Genomic DNA, 24,719 nt, shown 5'->3' with positions numbered 1-24,719 from the left:
TGCTTCTATTGTGTGTGTGTGTGTGCAACAGAGTAAATTTTTATAGAGAAATGGAGGCTGGACAGTATGCGTTACAATATAAACATTTATATTGATTTAAATTGTGTTCTGATTTAAATCGCAAACACGTGTTTAATTATATGTGTTTTTTAATCATAATCAGGCTAATGCAACATAAATTGATACAGTATCTTTGTCTTCTAAGTATCTTAATAAACTTTCAGCATAGCTTTCTACCCGTCAAGATTTATATTTCTTGGGATTTTGGGATCAAACGTGGAAGGATTAGATTGTAATCGTTTTTATTTGTCAAATACGTGATTGTATTTCTGAATGTTATGTGACACCTACAGTAGTTCACTGCTTTAAATACATCGAATTAAGAAAGTTATGTGTAGCACTTTAGATCTTTAGCACTTTTGCCTCTGGACCCATCGAAATTTACAGACGTGGTCCACCCTCAGTAAATTTCAAAAGTCACAAGATTTCGAAACACGAGGGCGGCGTAGCGGTCGGCTCTTGCTTTCCCGTCTATGCCGATGCACTGCAAGTACAACCCCCCCTCCATCTCCTGGGTGATGGGTAGCAGTTGGACATCTGGGAGAATTATTCGTCCCACTGGCGTCAGTGAATTCCGCTGTGCTTCCTGGGGGGAGATAGACAGCGGGGACGGCATCAACAGATTCCTGAGCGGTGGTGAACTGAGAGGCCGGGATGGAGTATCCTGAGGCGGTGTGTGCTCTGCGGGGGGCAGAGCTTCCGCCAGGCATTGCAACCTGCACGGCGGGGAGAGGAACTTTTCGGGAGACAGCTGCTCAACTGTTTGACTGCTGGAACATACTGTCTCCTTCCTCTGCATTTTCAGGAGTGTCTCTAGCCTCCCAATCCTCCCTAGTAATGCATCGTACTGCTCCTGCTGCTGCCGAAATGTCTCCATACAGGTGCTGCTTCTACAGGTTGGCACCCTGGCCAGTGGCCGAGAGCAGAGACCCACGGCCTGTGGCAAAATAACATAATTCATGTAAGAAATAAAGTCACACAGTAGTATTCATCAGTCGCGGAACAGAAGTCAAAATAAACTTTTCTTTTTTTCCGTCTTACCGCTTTCTTTTTTACTGTCCTGGTGGTAGATCGTTTCGCCCGTGCGGTGTTTTCTTGAAGAACAGGCTACGAAGAAATAATTATAATTGAATTTAAAATTCAAAACGGCAATAATACCTTGTAATATGCGCTGTAATCGCGTATTTCAGATGAAGTCTGCTGTATTTGCTTACCCTTCGCTCTTTGGGAGCTGGGGCGGCAGAAGCACCCCGTCTCTTCCCGTAAAAGGTCTTGGTCTCCATACTGTACTATGGTCGCTGTAGTGCAGGTTCGCAGTTTTTTTTTTGTGATGGGAGCTCACCCAATCCCTTGGTGTATTTATGCTATATTCACATGTACGGCTAGGGTGTGTTCATTGTCTTCCAATGAAAGGCGGGTGCCTTTTGCCGAAGTTGGGAGACATTAGAGGCTTGCCACACCCGGACTGTTAAACCAACGCATTAGCACGTCAAAGCCCATTGAGGACCCTGGCGCAATAGTTGTTTTGTCCCTTGATTTACTGATCTGATTTAATTAAATCTTGTCAGTCAGGTCTTTTTTTCTCTATTTCAATTGTCGTTTACACATGCACGACTTTGAAAGCTAGCAAGACAGGTTTCGATTCACATTAGCTGGCGAGCCTTGTTAAAAAACCTAATAATAATGTAACATGCCACTGTTTGTTCATGAACAAAGTTATACTGAGATTTCCTTAGATACGCGATTAAAAATAAATAAATAAAAATTTGAATCTCCTGCGGAACACATTCCATAAGAATCAGCGGTTTTACAGTATATATCGCCTTTAAAGGTGGCTTCTCAAAACGCTTTACAGGATAAAAACAACCAGAACAGCAGCAACAACAGTATTGTATTTCATTGCACTTTGAAAACCAAGTTAACTATACAGTATGTGCAAACGTTTCGTATGTTGCTGTCATGAATGCCTGTGTACCCATAAGTGTCTTATTTGCCTTGAGTCCTGTCTACAGTATCTCTGTCCCCCTCCCCCCCTCTCTCCCTCAATTCAATTCAATTCAAGGTGTTTTATTTGCATGACAGATGGGTACAATTCTTGTTGGGAATGTATACTTTGATATTTACACCCGGCGCGGCACCGAGGGAGCGTCTGCATTTATAACTTAGTTTTTAAAATTAGTCAAGCAATCTGAAGCATCTCCTTTTACTTTTAAGTCCCTTAAATACATTGAGCACAGCTTTCTCACCATCCTTACACAAAGCAGAAACTTTCCGATGACTCACAGTACAAGTGGAAAGATTACAGATTTTAATTGTCTTTAATTTTGTCTTTAATTTTGCCTGTGGAGTGTATCTTATTAAGCTCTAAATTGCATTTTGAGCGTGGTTTTTGACTTTTTTTAAATTGCATTTTAGGCGCGGACAGCACATACAAGGGTTAATGAACTGCACCAAGAAATTTAAAATAGTATTCTTTAGGTGTGAGGGTAGGAGTGGACCGCAGCAGGCATAATCAGCAAACCAAGAAAACAAAGAACAGGACAGGTGAGATGTGTATCCAGAAAGTGAGTGATCAGAAAAAGGAAATGGTGTTACGCCCAGGTTTTCGACCCAATTGTTTTAACTTGCTAATGCATCAGACACATTTCCTGGCGTATTGTGTTTTAAATAAAATAGGAGTGTCTTTCCCTGGCATTAGCTCATCGGTATGGTGTAAGTTTTATCTGTACCATACCATACAGTATATAGGTACAGAATTCAAGCTGCACCACTGTATCGCTTTGGTAAGGGGACGGACAATGACCAAAATCACGAAGACTCTCTCACACCAAATAATGAAGATGAAAAGAAACGGGAAGTCAACACGGGACATTGTACAGCAGTTGGCTTCGATGGACATCTTCGTTTCTGAAAGCACAGTGAGACGGCATTATAAAGGGGAGAGGAGGCAAAGAGAATCTAAACCGAGGACGGTTTAAAACTAACTGCTGATCTCTTTTTTTTCAAGTCGTATTGTGCGAGCTATCGACAAACTGACCAATGAAAATGATGAGCTACCGGCGATGCAAGTCCAAAGACGGCTATGGGCTGACCTCGGTGCGAATATAAGCCCGACATCGATAAGAAGAGTACGCAGGAGGCTTGGATGGAGATACAGAAAAACCAACACATGCCCCATGATAAGGCTAAAAAACAAAGAGGAAAGACTCAAGCAAGCGCTCCAATGGATTGAACAGGGGGAGGCATTTCAGGATGTACTTTTCACCGACGAACCAACAGTGGCTCTAGAACAGTTTCCAATTTCCTTTTTTTGCAAAAAGGGGAGATATGTGGACAAGCCAAAGCCCAAACATCCACTGAAGGTTCACGTCTGGGGAGGTATATCTAGAAGAGGCCCGGGACCACTTCTTATTTTCGAAGGAATTATGGACCATGTATTCTTCGAGGAAGTCGTGATCACACAGCATGCTGCCCCATATATCAGGGAGCAGTTTGGATCAAGGCACCGTCTCTTTCAAGACAACGATCCGAAACACACAGCAGCAAGGGCGAGGCTTATAGCAGAAGGAGTGAACTGGGTGAAAACTCCAGCCGAATCCCTAGATCTAAATCCGATAGAAATGGTTTGGCATTCGTTGAAAGACTACGCTCGGAAAACCGCTAAGCCTGTCACAAAGCAGGAACTGATCGATGCGATCTATAAATTCTGGGAGGAAGAACTGACCGAACAAAATTGTAACAATTTTATTAACAGGCTGTTTCGTGTTCTTCCTAGGATTTTTGACCGGGGCGGGGGACATTCGGGAATGTAAGTCTGAGAAAGACAGTCTCACGTTTGTGGACAGACTGTCCACAAACAAAACATGTAAAAATAAATGTAAAAAAAAAAACAATTACTTTTTGTCAATGAAAACCGGTGTGTGTGTCTCTCTCTCTGCTGGATGTCCCTCTCACAAACTGCTGAATGAATAAAATAATTTTATTGAAAACGCGTTTGCGATTGTCTGGTATTGGTCCCTTTTAACTGTTTTTACGGTCTACAGTATTGCTTTGAGATGCCACTTTTAAAGGTGATATGCAAAATAAAGTTTTTTATTATTGTTATAGAGAAACATGATTAGATTTTCCCTGGTTCAGAAAAAAGACGATTAAAATCTGTAATCTTTGCACTTGTATGTTATCAGAAAATACAATCAGTTTCTGCTTTGTGTATGGATGGTGTGGCGCTCCTCAAAGCGCTTTACAGGATAAAAACAATAACAACAATAGTGGCTGGGCAAATGATTTTTTTTATTGAAATACAAAATGAGATACTGTATAATGATGTGCATGAACAAAGGTATACTGCAATTTTCCTTAGATACGCGATTAATGCTTCGTAGGAGGAGGCGGTCTTTTCCTCTAGTCTAACAGTCTGTCCACAAATAAAACATTCCTGTTAGACAAGAGGAATTGAAAAAAAACAATTTTGTCAATGAAAACCGGTGTGTGTGTCTCTCTCTGCTGGATGTCCCTCTCACAAACTGCTGAATTAATAAAATAATTTTATTGAAAACACGTTTGCGATTGTCTGGTATTTAATTTGGTCGATCTACTGTATTGCTTTGAGATGCCACTTATAAAGGCGATATGTAAAATAAAGTTTTTTATTATTGTTATAGAGAAACATGATCAGATTTTCCCTGGTTCAGAAAAAAGATCTAAAGTGCTACACATAACTTTCTTAATTCGATGTATTTAAAGCAGTGAACTACTGTAGGTGTCACATAACGTTCAGAAATACAATCACGTATTTGACTAATAAAAACGATTACAATCTAATCCTTCCACGTTTGATCCCAAAATCCCAAGAAATATAAATCTTGACGGGTAGAAAGCTATGCTGAAAGTTTATTAAGATACTTAGAAGACAAAGATACTGTATCAATTTATGTTGCATTAGCCTGATTATGATTAAAAAACACATATAATTAAATACGCGTTTGTGATTTAAATCAGAACACGATTTAAATCAATATAAATGTTTATATTGTAACGCATACTGTCCAGCCTCCATTTCTCTATAAAAATTTACTCTGTTGCACACACACACACACAATAGAAGCAGGAAGCAGAAGCAGGGACCGTTGTCAGAAGGGAAGAAGGTGACTATTCATTCTTATCAAAAATGACTTAGAATCGATCATGTTGCGATAGTTTGTAATATAAAAGTCAATTGATTGTCCATAATATTGCTATTCTATTTTTTTGAAGAAATGTTTGTTAAAAGAAAAGTCCAGCACCAGCTGGATTCAAACATACAACCTGCGAGTTGTTAGTCACACACGTAGACCAGTAGGCTACAAGACAGCTCGCATGAACAGGGAGGCGAAACAGCCTTACACAGCCCTGTCGCAGTACACGAATATAATCATACCGTTATTAAATTCTTTAGATACGCGATTCCATATTATATTCCCTATTAATCAAATTCTAAAAGTATGCTTGTTGACTCTGGTATCACGTTAGTTAAAGATTTCGATGTTTAGAATGTTTAGGGAGAAATGGAATACTGGTGTGTATTTTTTTCTTTAAAGTACCAAGACCAGCTATATACTGTATGTTTATGTTCCAAAATTAATATCGTTTATGGCCTTCACACACGTTACAGTATGCTCCTATTCTTTTTATGCTCAGCTACTAAGATTTCCCTTCAGTGGTAAAATTCAATATCTACAACAGGCACAGTAAAGACGTTTACAGTAAGTCTTTCCACGACAGACCAACGGACCACGAGTGCCCCTGTCGGTCAACCAATCACATACCGCGGTACCCAACGTCATGATACGCGACACCGCAGCCAATTACCTGTGGTACGTGTCTGTACCGCACACTTTGAATTGCTGCATCTGTATAATGATTTTCATAGTTACTTCGACAGTCATCAGAATATAAGATGAAAAGGAGGGTGAAAGAACACCTTGTGGTTAACCAGTAGAAGTACAGAGTTAGATGCCAAAACATTAAAGGATACATTTTGTGGTCTATTGGTTAGAAAACTAATGATCCACATGATAAGCAGATGATCTAATTTGAAATGTATGATTAGTTTTTCAATCAAAATGTGTGGCCTCATTGTATTAAAGGCTGACAAGAAATTAGCAAAGTCTAGCTGAATAGTTCTTCTGCTCTAAATGTTTATGAGGAACAATTTTTTTTCTGCTCTAAATGTTTCTGAGGAACACTAAATGTTTCTAGTATAAATATTTTAGCATCCTCAATTCCTTTTTTAGGATGGTATGCAAAGTGTAGGTTGTCAAGATCTGACTCTATTGCAGCCACTATATGTGATTTAACTATTTTTCTTCAATTCTTCAATTAGTCTTCAATACTAATGGAGTCAGAGCTATTGGCCTGAAGTCACTGAGAGTCTAAGGAGAGCTGGAACAGGTGTTGAAAAACTCCACTCAGTCCTTCAGCACAAAACATTAATTCTGCCACATATTCCATCTGGGCCTGCTGCTTTGTTGACCAGAATCTTTTTAAAATGGTTTATGACAGAACAGTACAAATTGATATTTTCAGTGTTTTTCCTGGAGTAAGTAGCTATTAGAGATAATCGAGTTGAATTGAGAAATTAAGTAAATGGAGAAAAATGGAGAAATGGAGAAAAAAGTAAAAACATATTTAAATTGTCAGATAGGGTATGTCCACTAATTCCAACCAGTAGGATGAATTTGCAAGCCCTCACTGATATTGACTGCAGCCATAGTTTTAATTTTCTACCGGGCAGTACAAGTTCTCCTCAACATTGTTATTATAAATCATTTTTGCTTGCCATATTGCATGTTTAATTTCTTTATTTACTTATTTTCTCAAGTGATCCACAGTAGAATAGCCTCTTCTTTTTATTCTTTTTATAGAGTACGCTTGCACTCTTGGGTGAAACTAGGTTTATTATTTGGGTAAATAGTGATGCTCTTAGTAGGGATTTCTTTGTCAAGGCAGAAAGTAATATATGAAGAAATCACGTATAGTGTATATCCAGTATACAGGATATGTCTTATACATTCAATTTTTGACATACTATGTTCTGAAAATGTTTTCGCCACCTTTCAATGACATTGTTAAATTACTAAATGATGTACTGTATGCACATTTTTAAAGTGAATATTTTTAATTTACCTTTTAAATTCTCAAATTGAACATTTTTGGGATTAATATTTTTAAGATGGTTTGTGACTGTCCAAGTTGATATTTGGAGTGTTTTTTCCTGGAGAAAGTAGCAAATAACAAATAACAATCACATTCCTAATATATGGCCAGATTAGCAATACTTGCTAATTTACATGCTAAAGATGTAATGCTTAATTTTTTTTGAAATCTTCAGTTTCATATAACAACTTTATATTTTTAATTATGTATTGTTTAATGTAAACATGTTGATCCTTACCTTTGTGACACTTCGGGTGTAGGGGTCGCCACTTGGGCAAGGACAGGTGTCCAACGCTCCATAGTTGCACCTATTTGTCTGCTGGGGAACTTTTTCTACACCTGTACATGTACTCTCCTCCGAGAGTGGCGCTGACACTGGCCCTCTCCTCGGGGTAGCCCAGACATGTGGTATCACATACACTGAAAATTCTGGGCCCTTCGCTCGTGGATTTCAGGCCCAGAGATTCCATCACAATCCTGCTACGTTCCTGCTTGGGGTTTTTTTTCGTCTCACCGAGCCCTTTGCTCGTGGATATCCAGGCTCCACGAGCTTTATCCTGATGACACACTTGCTAGGAGCTTCCATGCTCCCAACACAGAGCCTTCTGCTCCCAGTTCATGATGGCTACTGGCTGTCTCATCAGTCAGCCCTTGGACTTCTGGGTCCAACTTCAGCCACTGGCATCCTCACCTGGCTCCACCAGGCTGAGTCTTACACACTAACTATAACCCAAGTGTTTCCAATGCACCTTACCTGTGCCCAACCACCACTGTATCCACACCAGAGGCCGGTGGCCGGATGGACCCTACCACACTCAATACACTTGTTCTCATACAGTACTTTAACACACTATCACACTTTCGCACAGCAGACAGCACTGCTCTCTAAAATACCAGGCCAGTGTCCCTAAAAATCGTTGTTCTTCTGAGGCTCTGTTTCTTTCGTCAGTCTTCTACGAGACTGAGACTCATCTCAGGCCCTTCTGGGTTTTCATATACAATCCCCTCTGGTATTATTGCTCCCATTCACCCCCTTACTGGGGTTGTAACTGGGGTTATACCTACACCCACACCTAAGCACCCACACCAGAAGCATCTCACATCTGCTACTTCCTGCTTCGACCTGGCTCTCTCACAGCCGAGCCTCTGTAGACCATGAGAGCATATCCTCTCTCGCCTTCAGCTAACGCAAGACTGAAGTCTAGCTTAATCTTTCCTCTGGGAAGTGTTTGGTGTGTTCTTAAGCCACTTCAACAGATGAGGCTAATTACCACTCAGTATTCTCAGCTGTGGTTACCACGGCAACATGTCACTCTCTATTGAGAAATCCACCCCCATGCTGCACACACCCCGTATGTCCTCACACCTTCTTCTAGTGATAATATTAAAACAGAGGTTAATTCCATACAGAAAACTGGAAAGAAGAAAAGGTATAATGTTTTCTTTTCAATGTACAAAGGCTCCACAACTAAAATGTCATGTTTTTCTTTTCTACTTGTCTACTTTTCACCATAGAATCAACTTCTATTGTTCTTTTGTAGATTTCATGCTGCTCTCCACTCATATAGTATGAAGCAGTTGCAAAACTATTTGAAATACAAAAAAATCCCTAGATATGAAAGACAACTGAAAAAAAAACAGTAGTGTAGGGGACTACATTAATTTTAAAGTCAGTGGAAGACTCACATTAAATAAAAAAAAACAGTCTTTTTCTTGGCACACATACAGCAGTTTGGTATTATTGTCTTCGGATTTGTCTTTCATATTGTTTCACAGGTAGTGGTGACCCTTTACTAGTATTGTCTGAATTTGTTATTCATCATTGCAAGACTCCACAGGCCAGGAGCTAACAAAATATGATAGCTTTTTTTCTTTAGTGATGGCCTTTAATTTGTTCTAAACAGTATGAGGCAACCTGCATACTGTATATAGTACTTTAGATTTTCTTCATTTTTGCAGTATCAGTAATCTAATGTAAAACAACCCTTTTGCACTACTGCTCCCACTGAATTAATTTATAAACATGTACCATGTACTGTATGTATGTATCATCTAGCCACATCTGCACTACTGACAGAAAAGCACCAACTTCTTAACTTCCACAGCTAGCATGTGAGAAATATTTTTTCATACATCTTTGTTTTACTGTAAAGAATATTCAACAAAAACAAATATACTAATAATTTACTAAGAATAGTAATCCTCCAGAACTACATATAGACCTTGGAGGTTTCTTGTCCTTATGAGGTATTAAAAGATAACAAATACTTCCAGTAGTAGCATCATCTTCCTGCAAGAAGGCTTTTCAAAGACCTCAGGCAAATCGCATTGACATGCCTTCCATAAGTTACGGAATAGCTATAAGTGCTGAATCAACAAAAAAAATGAATTGTAGTGTCCATTATTGAGACATTTAAAGCTACTTATTCCCACCATATACTGTGAGTCAACTGTAAATCCTGAGTTAATAGTTGGATGTCTTAAATACAAAGTGGAATACAAAGAGTCAAAAACTACGGTACCAACAAAAGAGAAAGCCTATACATCTAAAAGAAAATTATAATTATATCTTATGGACAGATGGAATTAAAATTGAGTTTTTTGGATATGAACAATCATGTTTGTCTTAAACTTATGTTGAAGAAATAATCATTCACTTCTACATGAATCAATTAAAAGGATTCATGTAGAAGTGAAACAAGAATACAGCACATTGTAGTACGAAGAGAAAAATATATCAATGTGTATGTGTGTTTTATGAATTTGTGTGCCGGCATGTATGTGTGTAACTGTGAGTTTTGGTATACTAAATGACGGTGCGAGTGTGTTTAGCCAGCGGGACTGGCTAGAGACGTAACTAAAGAGACTTGACGAAAATCAACTTAAGGAGATTGGAAAATATGAGAGCATCTGAAACGTATAAGGACAGTACAGGTGAACGTAAAAGTAGTTAGATAAACAGTTTTTGTATTTTTATACAATTAGTTGCATATTGGAAACAATTTGGATTTATTCGAATGTCTCGAAACCAGACATGCTGAAACGCTGTAGGCTTAGAATCAAGACTGGGGAGAATAACGTCTTGTGAGAAGATCTGTTTACCTAACGATTAGATCCTGTAAATCCCTTGTAGCCTCCCTAAGTCTGTCCCAGTCCAGTGGATAAAAATCTACTGTTAATGGAGTGTTGGTTTCTCTGTTAGGGGATACTGGAGCACTACTGTCATGCTTATTTCACTCCTCTGTTCAACAGTGTGCTATAGAGCAATGTATAGGGGAAGATGGCAGGAGGCCACAGGAATATAGGGGCAGCAAGTTTTACTTGCTGAGTACCAGATTTTAATATTCACGTGCACTTATCACACGAATGTGGGTGGTTTTATCCCAGATCTGATTTGGAATATTATGCATTACAAAGAATGACTATCCAGAACAGGGTATCACGTGGCTTCAACTGATTGTGATCACTCAGTATGTTGATGGTATTCTGAGTGCTTCCCCTGACGAGGAAACCCACAAGTCTGAGTTGCTTCAGGTTTAGAGTGTCTAATATTAAGCAGTTATGATAAGGCCCTTTTGTGTCGAGCATTGTGTAATTTTAACAGGGCATGGGTGCAATGTTTTTACGGGGTGAGCACAACTTTTAACAGATCTGCTTAATAATAATAATAATAATTGCTTACACTTATATAGCGCTTTTCTGGACACTCCACTCAAAGCGCTTTACAGGTAATGGGGACTCTCCTCCACCACCACCAATGTGCAGCATCCACCTGGATGATGCGACGGCAGCCATAGTGCGCCAGAACGCTCACCACACATCAGCTATCAGTGGGGAGGAGAGCAGAGTAATGTAGCCAATTCATAGAGGGGGATTATTAGGAGGCCATGATTAGTAAGGGCCAATTGGAAATTTGGCCAGGACACCGGGGTACACCCCTACTCTTTTCGAGAAGAGCCCTGGGATTTTTAATGACCACAGAGAGTCAGGACCTCGGTTTTACGTCTCATCCGAAGGACGGCACCTGTTTACAGTATAGTGTTCCCATCACTATACTGGGGCATTAGGACCCACATGGACCACAGGGTGAGTGCCCCCTGCTGGCCCCACTAACACCTCTTCCAGCAGCAACCTTAGTTTTTCCCAGGAGGTCTCTCATCCAGGTACTGACCAGGCTCACACCTGCTTAGCTTCAGTGGGTTGCCAGTTGTGAGTTGCAGGGTGATATGGCTGCTTAAGGGGGGTATGCAGTACAAGGACAAGATTGTTTTGGTTCCAGCAGCAAAAGCTGCCTGTAATAATTTGAAACAAGCTCTCTCACAGGTGCTGAGACTGGGGTTTCCTCAGATGGATCAACCATTCCTTTGTATGTAAGTGTGGACAAAGGGTTCTGGGCAGCTGTGCTGACACAGGAGCATGGAGGTAGGCACTATTATACCATTAGATAATGTAGCCAAAGGGTGGGGGACCGTAAAAATTTAAGAAACTGTAATACTGTTTACTGATGGGTCCTCTCTGGTGCATGAGGGAGAACAGAGAACAGGCTGAGCCGTTACAACAGAATTCGAGGTGCTAACAATTAGAAATGCCCCTCCATTGCCTCAGCGCAGCAAGCCAGTTAAGAGCACTGATGGAAGATTGTAAAAAGAAAGATGTTAAAGGGTTACTGTATATGTATATAATGTATGTATTTGTTGCATGTAGGCCACAATTCTGGATGGCTATGGAGAAATAGGATTCTCTCACAACGGCAGGGACTCCAGTTAAGAATACTGGGCTTATCTCTGAACTGATTTGTAGTTTTACAGCTGCCGACAGAAGCAGCTTGAGTAAGGTGTAAATAACACAATAAATAAAGAATTCCAGTAACTCAAGGTAACATCCATGCAGATGCAGATGCCAGATGATAGCGGGAGTCTGAGACCCTTGTGAAACCTCTATTGGGGAAAGTTGAGAATTCAGGTTGAGGGCTTTAATAGATGTTTAATAGTGGTTAGAAAAAATGTGTAAAGAATGTGGGGTTGTATAATGATGGGATGTGGGCTGGCGCATACCCAAGTGTATGACAAAGATGATCCCATGGTACGGACTGCCCTGCCCCTTGGATACTGATCTAGGGGCATACTACACTGGGAAGGTGTGCCAGGCTGTAATTGCCTCACTAGGGGTAAGTTGGAAGTCACATTGACCCCATCAACCACAGTCTGAAAGACCAAATAAGGAAATATCAACTGAAGGAACACCGTGGGTAGATGCTCTACCTGCAGTCCTGTGCGGTTTGCGGGCTGGAGCAAACGGAACTGAGACTGAGCCCATTTGAGATCATCACGGGCAGCCAAAGAAACTCCCTGGAGGCCAAGTTTGGCTAACGCACTGATGAATTTACTAACTCTCTATTAAAGTATTGTAGGTTTGTTAACTCAAGCGGAGCACAGGGCTCGTTCCACCTGTTCGCTGGACGCTTGGGGACCTCCAGTAGAGGGGAGACACGACCGGATACCTGGCGAGTGGGTGTAGGTGAAGAAGAGATACCCTGCCAGACGTTGCAATCCTGTTGGGAGGGACCATATCAAGTGCCACTAACTACTGAGTGTGCCATCTGAGTGACAGGATGAGATCGCTGTATCCGCACATCGCACTTTCACCGACCCACAGCACTAGAGACTGAGTGAACAGAAAGAAGGATGTTGTTACCTTTTCTGTGTCTGATGCTTCCTAAGACCAACAGTGTGCTTGTTAGGCCTGAGGAGCATTACTGGGGATATGGTATCAATACATTCCGGGTGTTGGCATATCTATCAGCCAAAAAATTATAATCGGAGTTGGGTCAATATTGCTATTCCAAGATCCTGACGATAGATCTCCACATGGCTGAGGTCTGCGTTTGGGTCCTGGGGTAGGACTTTATGTATGTGTAGGATTAGGATTGTTTTATGTGTATAATTGTAACTATCAATTGTACAAAAACATCAATAACATCTTGTTGTAACCGTGGAACGCACAATGTCATGGTAATGCATGCCTGTACATCTAAAAAGGAAAGATCTGCCCTGACATTGTATGTGTAAAAATAGACAGTCCTGACGTATGCCATATTTTATAAGGGGGGAATGAAGTAAGAGACAAGATGTAAAAAGGGTTAATAACTTAAGTCAGTTCTGCCTGAAAATTAGACTTCCAAGCAACAGGGGTTTATGGCAGGAAAGGGGGTTAACTGATAAGGATTCCAGATGCGAGCAAGGAACCCCCTGGGGGCATAGTCTTAAACTGACCATTTGGCCAGGGCTTCTTAACTGGCCAAATGCCATGACTTAACCCCCTTACCATAACACAGAATGACGTCCGAAGCAGCAAGGAAGGACTATATAACCTAAAAGTTTGTACCAGCACATGGAACAAGACTTCGGCTTTATTGTTCCTTGCATGCAATAAACTCATCTGTTTTACTTCATCTCGGGATCCAGCACCTTATTCTTTCTGTTACAACACTATATACAATAATACAAAACACACTGTAGGGACATGTAATAGGTTTATTCCATGCTGAAAAAAAAGAAGAAAGAAAACACAATGTTTCGGCTGTGGAGCCTTCTTCAGGTGACACAATAAATTATATTGCTATATTGTTAATATATGGTACATTTATTGTCCTAATATGTACTTTCCTGTCTCATATTTGACTGTGTTATGGATTGGTGTTACATTTTCCATTTTCCAGGGCTATGAGAACCTCTACTTTCCTATTTGTCTGATGAAATATCCTAAGTAATGGTACATATTTAATAGTGGTTATACTTCTGTTGGAATTCATTGGGACTGGGTCCTTCTTCTGCCTGAAGCCTGTTGCCTGTGTACTTGTTGCTGAATACTTTAGCTATTCCCTTTTAACCTAGTAGAGTTAAGCTATTGTTGTCTTTCAGACACTTTGCTTCTATGTTTCCTGTGCATTTAATGTTAAAAGTACTTGAAAACAAACAACACTGCTAGTTTTCGCTTATGATGCTCTTTTGCTATACTTAGATTTCTTTTGGAAAATGAACCTATTTTTACCTCTGACATTACATTTTTTAATTTGTGTAACTATCCTTCTTGTACTAATGCCTTGTCACTGTCAGACAGTAGTCTGACGATTTTGAACTTTTCCTAATTTCTTCACTCTGGTTCTCTAAAATGTTAAACAATATTCTTCAGCCTCTGCCTTCAGAGATTTAAAAAGTATTGCAGAACATTCTGTGTTATGATCATAACTCCCTAGCGGCTGTCTCACCTCTGTTCCCCTTTATAGTCTGTCTTTATTGCTTGAAAAGACTAGATCAATACAAAAACCACTTCTTATAGGTGCCTTTACAAACTGCACTAAAAACAGTTATTTCCACCACTGCAAATGCAGCCTCTCAGCTCCCAGAGAAATGATCCCAGTCTCTGGAAGGAAGCTGAATTCCTCTTTAATGGTGTTTCTGTTTTGCTTCAAACATTCCTAATCTCAACATATATTGAACTGTTCCGATTGGCATTGAATCATGGTTGTCTGTAGCATACTCATATTGTCAAACATGCTATTTTTTAAAGTTTCACCCATAAAGATTCTGCTTCTGCTTCTTCAGGTTTCATTTTCTGCTCTGTACTTCATGTTTGAGATACATGTAATATTACTCCTCCACAACTTTTATTTATTTGTCTATTGTGAAAATCTTATACTCACTTGGAAGTTCTATAACATCACAATGGACCTTTAAATATGGATGCCTCTATATCTTACAACATAGTCCTAGATCTAGTGTTAAAGGGTGAACATCTTAGAACCTTAAATGGAGTGTGTTTTTATTTCAAGAGAGTAGTTGGGATTGGGTTGTTTTTTTTTCTTTTGAAAGTTTAGTATCTTATTTTGCTTTTGTATGCTCCTTCGCTCTTTCCACTTAAAATAATGTGCACAAGTTGCAATGATTGATGTGAACACTAATAGCTTATCCTATTATCTGACACATCCCATCCATGGGGAAAAGACACTTTAAGTTTCAGATGCAACATACAATATATTAATTTTCCAACATACAGTACTAATCTTTCTACAGTGTAGAGCAGCTTATAACTACCTGTGTAGCTTTCCCACTATTTTCCTTGTCACTCCAATGAGGTATCGGTTTTGTATCACTTTCCTTAGCATTACTTGCATATTGTTTGTATTATTAAAAGCAATGGGAAAACAGTAAGAGCCACAATAATGTTTAAATCTATTTAAATTATGGTATATATGCAGATTTAATTGCTTCACAATGTCAGAAACAGAATTTTCTAAAGAGATTTTTAATTCCACTTAATATATATTTTCCCAAAGCAGATTTTTCAAATTAAAAGACATTTCTATGATTCTGCTTCTAACATGTGATGTACTGTCGTCACATCCAGGCTGTATCCTGCCTTGTTTCTGTTGCTTGTTGGGATAGGCTCCGGCTTTTCTCTTGATCCAGTATTGGATAAAGTGGTAGGAAAATGGATGGATGGATCCTTCAAATTTGCAGCCATTATAAGACACATGCCCATCACCCTGTCACGGCAATCCAGGAGGATGGTGTAGTAGAGTTGTTACTCATCTGGATTACCAGTTTAGGTGGTTTGGGCACCTGGTGAGGATATCCCCCAGGTTATCCTCCTGCTTTCACAAGACAGGAGAACCCGAAAGAAAGCACACAAAGGCTATGTGTATCTTTATCCTTATGTGGATGATGGGAAAAACCATGTGTCCCCAACAGCAGAAAGGGGAAAAAGTTTAACAACGTGTGCATTTTGGAGGGGAATACAGATTTCCTGGGGAAACTAAATTGCATATGACAAAGTAAAATTCTGAATTTACAGACAAAATCCCCCTTTATCAGATTGTATCTGTCAAGTCTGTTAAACCGGGAGTTTACTGAATTTACTTTTCTTGAAGAGGTCCACATGAGGTAAAGCTGTACATTTTTAACTATGAATTCATCTTTTCATTGGCAAGTACAGTAATATTGTATTGAGCCACACATGCAACTATGGTTATACCATAGTGTAGGGGGTTCAATACTTGCTGTCACATACTGTATATTAAAAAAGTATCACCATTTTACCTATTGCAAAATTTCTAATGTTTTTCACTTTCTTTTCACAGCAGTGAAACTATTTTTTTAAAAAGTACAAATGTATGATCCAGTGCTGAACTCAGAAATAAAAACACATAACATAACACATACAGCATAAAAACACATAAAATGTCAATGTCATCATTTTTAGCAGCAATAAGAAAAGATGTGCTCTATTAATAGACCACAAGCTGCTTATTAGCCCTGCCATTTTACAGTAAAAACATTTAGAACCTTGCAAAATCGCAAAATTTAAAAAACCCTATGTTCTTATACTGTAAAGCTGTGAAAATCTTTCTGCACAAAAATCCAAATTATAACCACAGAAAAAAAATGTTGACAAACAGGGTTCTAATGGATAAATGGAAGTAGCACTCCTTTCTTTGCAGCTAATTTAGCTCCTCTGATAGGTGAAACTAGTTGTCACTCATTGAAATCTAACCATTTACAGATTTAGGGGTGGTTATAGATATCCAAAGCAAAAGTTTTATCTGTTTTCCTTTGTTTGTTTGCCTGCAGCATTACCTGTATCATCATCATTATCATCATCATCATCATCATACATTCTTTAAATGTTTTTCCTAATTTTTTACTACTTTGGAAGGCTAAGATAACCATGTCAGAACTCTGCTTAAGCAGATTTTTCATCTTTGTTCTATAATTATCACATTTTTATCTAAAGTAGAAGACGTAATGAACTAGCCATTGAAAAAAAGATCCTACATATGCCATAACTTTGACTATTGAAGAGAAAAAAAGTGAAACATCTTTGTTGTTTATATATTATATGTATTTCTAGTGTGTGTTTACTGAATAAGACATGAAAATTCTGATGTTTAAGATGTGTTTTAGGGATATCTGGAATACAAGCCTTCAACCTATACTTTACTGTCTATACTTTCCAAGATAATGCTAAATATAATGTTTAATGGCACATCTATTCCAGGTGAAATGACCTCTGGAGGGCTATGTCTAATAATAAGTTAGAAATGGAATATGTATATGTGTATATAGATGATGTAATAGTGTAATACTGTAATAGATACAATATCAAATCAAAATGACACTAGATCAGATTGGAAACTTTTCTACCTGTTAAAAACGAAATTTATGTTTCATGAATAATGCATTACTGAATAATGAATAAAGTATGCACAGGATTTAGAGGGATAAGTTAGAGCTGCTTGTGTTGTTAGTTATTAAGAAACAATTAAATTAAAATGTAAGTTATTATTATTAATCTTGTGTTTGACTTGTTCACAGGTAGTGGAGAGCTGTTCAGTTTTGTGATGAAACTATATTCCCCTGTGTGTTATTAAACACTGAAGTTGTGAAAGTTAATTCTTAATTTAAAACGAATTTTGATCAGACATATTCTGAATGTTTATACTAAACCTACTATAGATGATATGTTTGATATCATATTTATGGTAATGCCTCTGAAAACATATATTTTTAATAATTTCTATAAGGATCCAATTTTTGTTTTGATATGGTTAAATAGCCTATTGTGATGTCATTTGTGAAAGACACTGTATAATGTAAAGAATATTATCACTCTGAACCAGCAGCACTTCAATGCCACAGCCTCTGAAATGTATTGAGTAAATAAAGAAGACACAGTAGGTTTGACAACCTGAAGCACAGTGTTCTGAGGGGTACCCCAGAATGCCTTGAACACAGATATCTAATTGGGATTAACTGCAATCAGGAACAAACATCCAAGTATTAACGTCCAGCTCTGTTCAATTCCTAAGACTATTTGATGAGATGATAATCCTAGCTCTTATGGCCGCAGGCCAGTTTTCTCTCCTAACATTGAATTACATTGTTCAGCCACGTAAACAATAGTTCCTGGTTATGAAATGATCACTAATAAAGAACAGAAGAAACTGGACTGCATGTGTCGTTCACATGAGACCACAGATGTGGTTTACAGAACCTTTACTGATTTAAGACAATGTACAGTAAAATATAAAAATGATAATATATAGCATGCGGAGAGCAAGAAATGTCCACAAAAATCTCAGCTTAGTTTTGATTGAACATATTTCTAAATATCAAAATACTGAATTGTGAGTGCAGGATATTTTACAATGAGGTGTAAATGTGATATAGGCACAAGGTTGAATTATAATTCTGTTTTCCTTTCATTTCAGTTATGTGGTATATTACCTGCAGATTGGCTTTTAACCAATTATCCCGTGTGCTTTGAAATATTCCAAAAATAAATTAACATGGAACAAGTTCTACATAACTATGACAATTCATGAGACTAACTATTTTTTTATTAAATAGAAATTATTAATGGCTAAGTAAACAAGAACTGGGTAATACAAGCAAGAAAAAAAGTAGAAAGTAAATTACACCTTTGTTTTTCAGTACTGCCTGTCAGTGGTATCTGTGGTAAGGCAACTTTCCCAGTACATATTATTGCTGTGCAATGTAATCATAATGAAGGAGCAAGTGTGGGGAGGGGAAACTACTTTGCTTAATCGCAACTCTTGGAATCTATTAAGATGCTTATAGAGAAAGTTGTGTAATATCATGTTCTTTAACATCCACAGCATGTTTAACAAAATTGGGAATGTGTTTGAAAGTCTTTCCTTTCAAAAGAGAAGCATGGCCTGAATATAGCTCTTAAAACATATTTACTAGAATAAACAATGTTACTTTAATTAATCTTTATTGCATGACTGCTATTTATTTACCAGACTGCATATACATTTCAATGTTTTATTTTCTAAATATATAGTAAATATTCAATAATCACTAGCACTGTTTTGCTTGCAGCACAATACAGCCTACAGCCCTGAATATAGTATAATGTTCAACATATAAAGCTGTTTTGTTGATATGAACAAAAAGTGAAGCCATTGTTTGACCCTTAATAAGAATAAAACATTGTAAATTCTATTTCCAGTGTGCTCGTCATTCAGTGTTGGATTGTTTATTCGACATATAGTGATTAATAATGAATGTAGAATAAATGGCAGTTGTTTCAAATGTCAGAAACAAAACAGAGTTCAGACAAATAAAGGGTGTTTTTGATAGTCTAAACTTGAATACAGATCATACTAGTATTATTGTGAGCTCTTTATATAATTCTTTGAAGGGATTTAAAAGGTGACATACAGAAAACTGACAAGATGCCATACAGTCTGGAAAGAGTTAAATTGCAAAAGAGATACAATGCGGATTTCATGCTCAGAAAGCTGATGTCTGAACACTTTCTTCACCCTCCTGAACATAAATCTTAGATATTTGCCTCAATCTCACTCAAGTCATGTATACATAAAAGTACTATAACTGCGAAAAGATCTGACAAATTTCTGATGTTTAATAATTTCTTCGGAAGCAAGTGTTGGTAGATCTTTAGTTCCCACTTTAAAGAAAATATTTTTTGACACAAGAACAGAAACTTAGTTTATTCAGTATAACCATAAAATGTGCACGATTGAGATAACAATGTTTAACAAGTTGCAGAACACGTGTTAAAACTTTCACACAGCTAACATAACCATGCCTGTTATCCATGTAGTGCAGTCACAGGTGTTATGTTGTGAGAAAAGATTAATAACCTGATAACCAAGACCACTAGTGAACTAGGTGGATGATGTGTGCTTGTCTGTATCTAGATGAGTATTTGTGTTGTGAGTTACATGCTTCTGTAAGAAGAATTTCACATTTAAAGCACATAGGCTCTGCATGCAGGTGCTAGCCCACAAACAAAAAATGTCAGCTTCTATACAATTTGCATATCCTGTTCTGCTTGGAAATAGCTTTTTCTTCATGGTGCTAAGGATGTAAACATTTATAGCCACTCCAGTGTAAAATCTGCCACACAACATAGCTTACTGCATTAGGACTTGTTGACCAGGTCCACAAGTCCTAAGCAATCTGGAGCAAGCTGACCTTTACACTCTATAGGTAAGGGGAGAGGCAGATTACGGTTGCTTTTTGCCAGCACTGGAAGCTCTTAATACATTAACCTTCCTGAATGTCTGCGATATAAAGTAGACCACTTATTTTGTAATAACTGAGGAGCTTTTCATCAATTGAGGAGCTTTTAAAATATATTTAATAAAAAAATGCTAGGGACTTAAAACTGTCATTTAAAGAATTATAATAAATTATAGAGAAGATCAGAATGATATTGTACAGTATATGATACAGGACAGTACCTGCTTAAAGAACAGCACAATATATATTTTTCCTCCTGTTCTTGCTAAAAAGCATTACGCAATTAATTATAGTATATGCATAGTGCATGTGATAATTACAAGATTTCAGAAGCAATGTCAGATCTAAATAAGTCTTCTCAATATACTGTAAAGAAGGGAAAGGAAATGCTTGTCTTTCTTCTGTCTATGGAATGTGAGCCTCCAAGTGGTTATTATGAGACAGTGTGATATAAAATCATTTTTGGATAGATGTGCTGGCTACAAACTAACACATCAAGCTGGTATGATTAGCTTCACATTATGTAACATATAAATGAGTGTTAATCCTTGAAGAAAATAAATGTAACATATTATTTGTTAAAATTGCTGCGTAGGTCTAGCATAGCATAGGTCTAGAACACTGATTTTTTATGATGACAATAATGATATTTAATATTAGTACAAGTAATATAATTGTTTGACCATGTATTTAATAGCATTAGTATTACAATTAGTAATAGACTCTAAGACCAACCATGCCTGTCCATAGAACATACCTTGTTTTAGAAAAAAAACAGAGTAACTGATCCATCTGGATGCAACAGTTTCTACTAATACTATGAGCCTTTAATCGGAATTGCTCAGTATGTAGCCTTAGCTGATAACTCAAACCACAATTCTGTGAACACACTGTTTCTACACTAAGAGTCTATTCAGAAAATTAAGCACTGTGATGTCATTTTTGCATCATGTTTGGGGTATAAGCCAAATATTTGCCCACATAAAGTGCATTTCATAAGCTGGAACTGCCTGATGTTTTGAGCTAAGGTGCTGAGTGGGTGCAGTATACTATAGGATCAAAGTTTAATTTCACTTGGTTTTTCTCAGTATCTAAGTTCTCTAAGAACAAATACTTAATTGATGGGAGACAGCAAATTTACAAAGAATGCATTGACTTTTTTACTCACAACTAAGCCTAAGGTTTGTAAAAGTAATTAGAACCATTTGAGTTACGGAGAGAATTAGCCATATCTCATAAATGTAACCTTAATTCCCTGATACAGATGTTGATTTAAAAAGGTTTTGTTAGGACTTACAAAACTACTCTACTTATAAGTGAATTATTCAACATTAATGTTTATAGCCATACATTTAAAAATGTTACAATGTAAATTGTAAATTGAAGATTAGATTTTTTTTTCTCCATGGTAAATGTATGTACATTTATACTGCAGCTATTACAATACTTACTGTATATGTTGTGAAAAACGTTTCTTTCCATTATATTATGTTGCAAGTACAAAAAAACATTTAATATGTTTTAGCGTTTAATAAAAAAGGTTGAATGTGTCTTAATATTGGTTATTAAGACACATTCAACACATTAATTTAGCTGAACTTGCCTTGTGTGGTTAAACTATATTATACTCATTAGAAGCCGATAGGACATTTTGATGCATCTGTACTGTGTATTGAAGCATGTACTGTTGACCAATTTCATTATTTATTAATATATTAGATATTTTATAGATGGCAAATAAAAAATAGAAAGCAGTCAAAACAGCCCCATTCTCCTTCTGGATCTGAATTATTTCCATCTCAAAACTATTTTTTTATAATTCATAGAGGTATGTGAAAATGTTCCACTAGGTGTTTATTTTTTACTCTAATAGCACATACTGTACAGTATTTGGACTTTTTTCCTCAAATGCTTACTGTCCTAGAGTGTCAACTACTGTAGTAATGATCATAACATAGTGAGGTTGTTGATTTAAAAGTTTATGGCAGTGGTGAGTTGGTGATTTTAGCTAATGATCCACATGAAGTGTTTCTCTCATCTTTGTCTCTTGAGCTGCTATCGGATAATCTTTTAAAGAAATTGTAATCTATGCCTTAATACTGAAAGCTAGATACAGAATGTAGCTGAGGTGCACCCTTATGAAAACTAATTAAAGTGTATAATAATAATCTGTAATACGTGTATTTGTAAACAGTAAAATCATGTGAAGAATAGTGTGGTACATTAAAGCGTGATATACAGTAAATAACACAATCCCATTGAAAAGCAAATCCAATAAATGGCATAAAGGTAATAAGACAATAGGGCAACAACACAATTAAAATTTCTTCTAAATTCTTTACTTACGATTGTGAGCAAAAAGAAGATCAATTGTCTTGGCTTGTATGTTTGAAAGGTAGTGAAATTTTGAATGCATTTGGAATAAGCAGTGTTTACTTACCATTGAGTCAAAAATCAGACTTAGACTTTCACTGGCTTAGTGAATAAGACTGTGGGCAACCACAACAGCAGCTGAATGAAAAGGGAAAAGAAAAGTTGTGTACTCAGGCTATGAAATTCAGTTTCTATATAAGGTTCTATTTTTATTACTAAAGTTCAATCTTTATTTTACGTGTAAGACACTGTGCTTATCTTTTACATTGAAAATACACTGAGAATTTAAATACTCCATTGAACCTGTAAAATATAAGATAATTTTTACTTATTTCTCTCTTCATTCATTTCACCAAATATTTTCCCTTCTTTACACAGAAATACAACACCTCAATGATAGATCAGTATTTTGCAGTACACAAAGTAGCCTTCAGCTTTATGGATGTGTAGATTGGAACACATTATGTTAATGACAAGGAACACCCAAAAATGAGTCAATTAGATTTGATTGGTAACCTACTGGAGCAGTTAATAGTGGCTAATCATATTTAGTTTGCCTTAAGATGTTGTGATCAAATTTTTGAAGATTGAATTCAATACGAATTAAAGTTTCCTTAATGACAGACTTGTTTTTTTCTCACTGGGTAAGCTGTTTCAATAACAATAAGAATTGTTTTAACATGCATAAACACTGGTGGAAACTTTAAGTAAATGGTTGATTCTCATTATAAAAACATTTGTAACTTCTGATTGTGTTAAAACCTGTGCTCCACAAAGAAGGCTCATTACATGGTCCATCTTGACTGTATGGGATCAGTTGTTTTTCTTGGCAAAACTATTTGCATTTCAATATTTTACTAGGTGGGTTTAAAATTCAGATACAGTCCTTGAAAGGAATTAAACATATGTTAGTGTATGATCTTCCTTATTATTTCAAACTTGACCTCAATAGCAGGACTTCATTTTCAGATAATATACTAACTGAAATATACTGTATTGGCATTAGTTCACCCTCATAACATATTCAATTCAATCCCAATCAGTTCAATAGGATTTGCCATGAAATCTCTGTGTTCAGAGGCTTACAGAACAAAAGGAAAACTTAAAAAAATATAAATTAATAGTTTATATATTAATAGCAGAAGTTATTGTTTTGAAAGGATTAACAGAACTATGGGCCTAATTTTAAGCTACTAAGTATATATATCTGTTTTTTTTATTCAGGATTGTTGATTACAGTATCTTAAATCTTGCTATAAATCTAAATTAAAGAATAAATAAAGCAAATACAATCCCAATGTAAATTAATAGGGTATACAAAACATGAAAATAATATTCAAGGCTTCTTTGTATTTTTCTTGAATGCTTAAATAAAAAAATGGTATCTCACATTCTATTGGAGGTACATTAATTATCCTACCACATTTAGTTTCCTTCTGACTGCTGTAATATCACAGGAGAAAACTTTTGGTGGAAAACCATAAATCATTAATTATGTCAGATATAAATTACCTTTGTGCCTGGTACTATAAGGTCATTTTATTTATAGGTGAAACAGCAACAACTTATTATTATTACAACTTAGATATTAAATGAGCTTCAAATGTATTGTTTTGAAGCTGAAGTCTAACATTCAAAGCAACATGACATGTTTTTAACATTTTGAGACAAGATACACTTTCACCAAAAACAAATGCAACACTTGTACTACTTGAAAAAAAGAAAGGAAAAACATCAGAGTTGAAATGGGATTGTTTGTAATATAATAATTGCTAAAGCCATGTCTTACTATGTGCAAAAGGAATAGTGAAATTTTTCATGTCCCCTAATTTCTCTAAGAAATTATGTTGTTCTTATGTATTCTTCAAACACTAATATATGGGCTGCACGTTAGTTAAAAATGTGACCTTTTTAACGTGATACTATATGTTCTCATTAATTCCATCATTAAAGCCAACTCTGTAGGCCTAATTGTTTTTTTTTTCTTTAGGACTGCATTCATTAATCTTTTAATCCAGT

The 24,719-nt window shown here is 36.9% G+C and overlaps 1 protein-coding gene across 6 annotated transcripts in view; it reads right to left on the bottom strand.

Moving 5' to 3' along the window:
* The window catches only part of LOC138241493 (uncharacterized), a 48,884-nt gene that overhangs the window by 19,761 nt on the left and 4,404 nt on the right, over window positions 1–24,719 (bottom strand). For 3 of the 6 annotated variants that reach the window (XM_069195036.1, XM_069195038.1, XM_069195037.1), the window contains 3 exons: window positions 22,768–22,838; window positions 1,102–1,167; window positions 285–997 (listed from right to left, as the gene is read on the bottom strand). In XM_069195036.1, coding sequence (XP_069051137.1) covers window positions 461–997; window positions 1,102–1,167; window positions 22,768–22,770 — 606 coding nt within the window. In that variant the 5' untranslated portion in view covers window positions 22,771–22,838 and the 3' untranslated portion in view covers window positions 285–460. Of the gene's footprint in view, window positions 1–284; window positions 998–1,101; window positions 1,168–22,767; window positions 22,839–24,719 lie in introns of those variants that run through there. The other 3 variants (XR_011190720.1, XR_011190719.1, XR_011190721.1) reach the window with 1 other exon arrangement.

The sequence above is a fragment of the Lepisosteus oculatus genome, chromosome 10 (assembly GCF_040954835.1).
Source record: "Lepisosteus oculatus isolate fLepOcu1 chromosome 10, fLepOcu1.hap2, whole genome shotgun sequence".
NCBI lineage: Eukaryota > Metazoa > Chordata > Actinopteri > Semionotiformes > Lepisosteidae > Lepisosteus > Lepisosteus oculatus.
The sequence above is the reverse complement of the archived record's forward strand: the minus strand, read 5'-3'. Positions and strand labels throughout refer to the sequence as shown.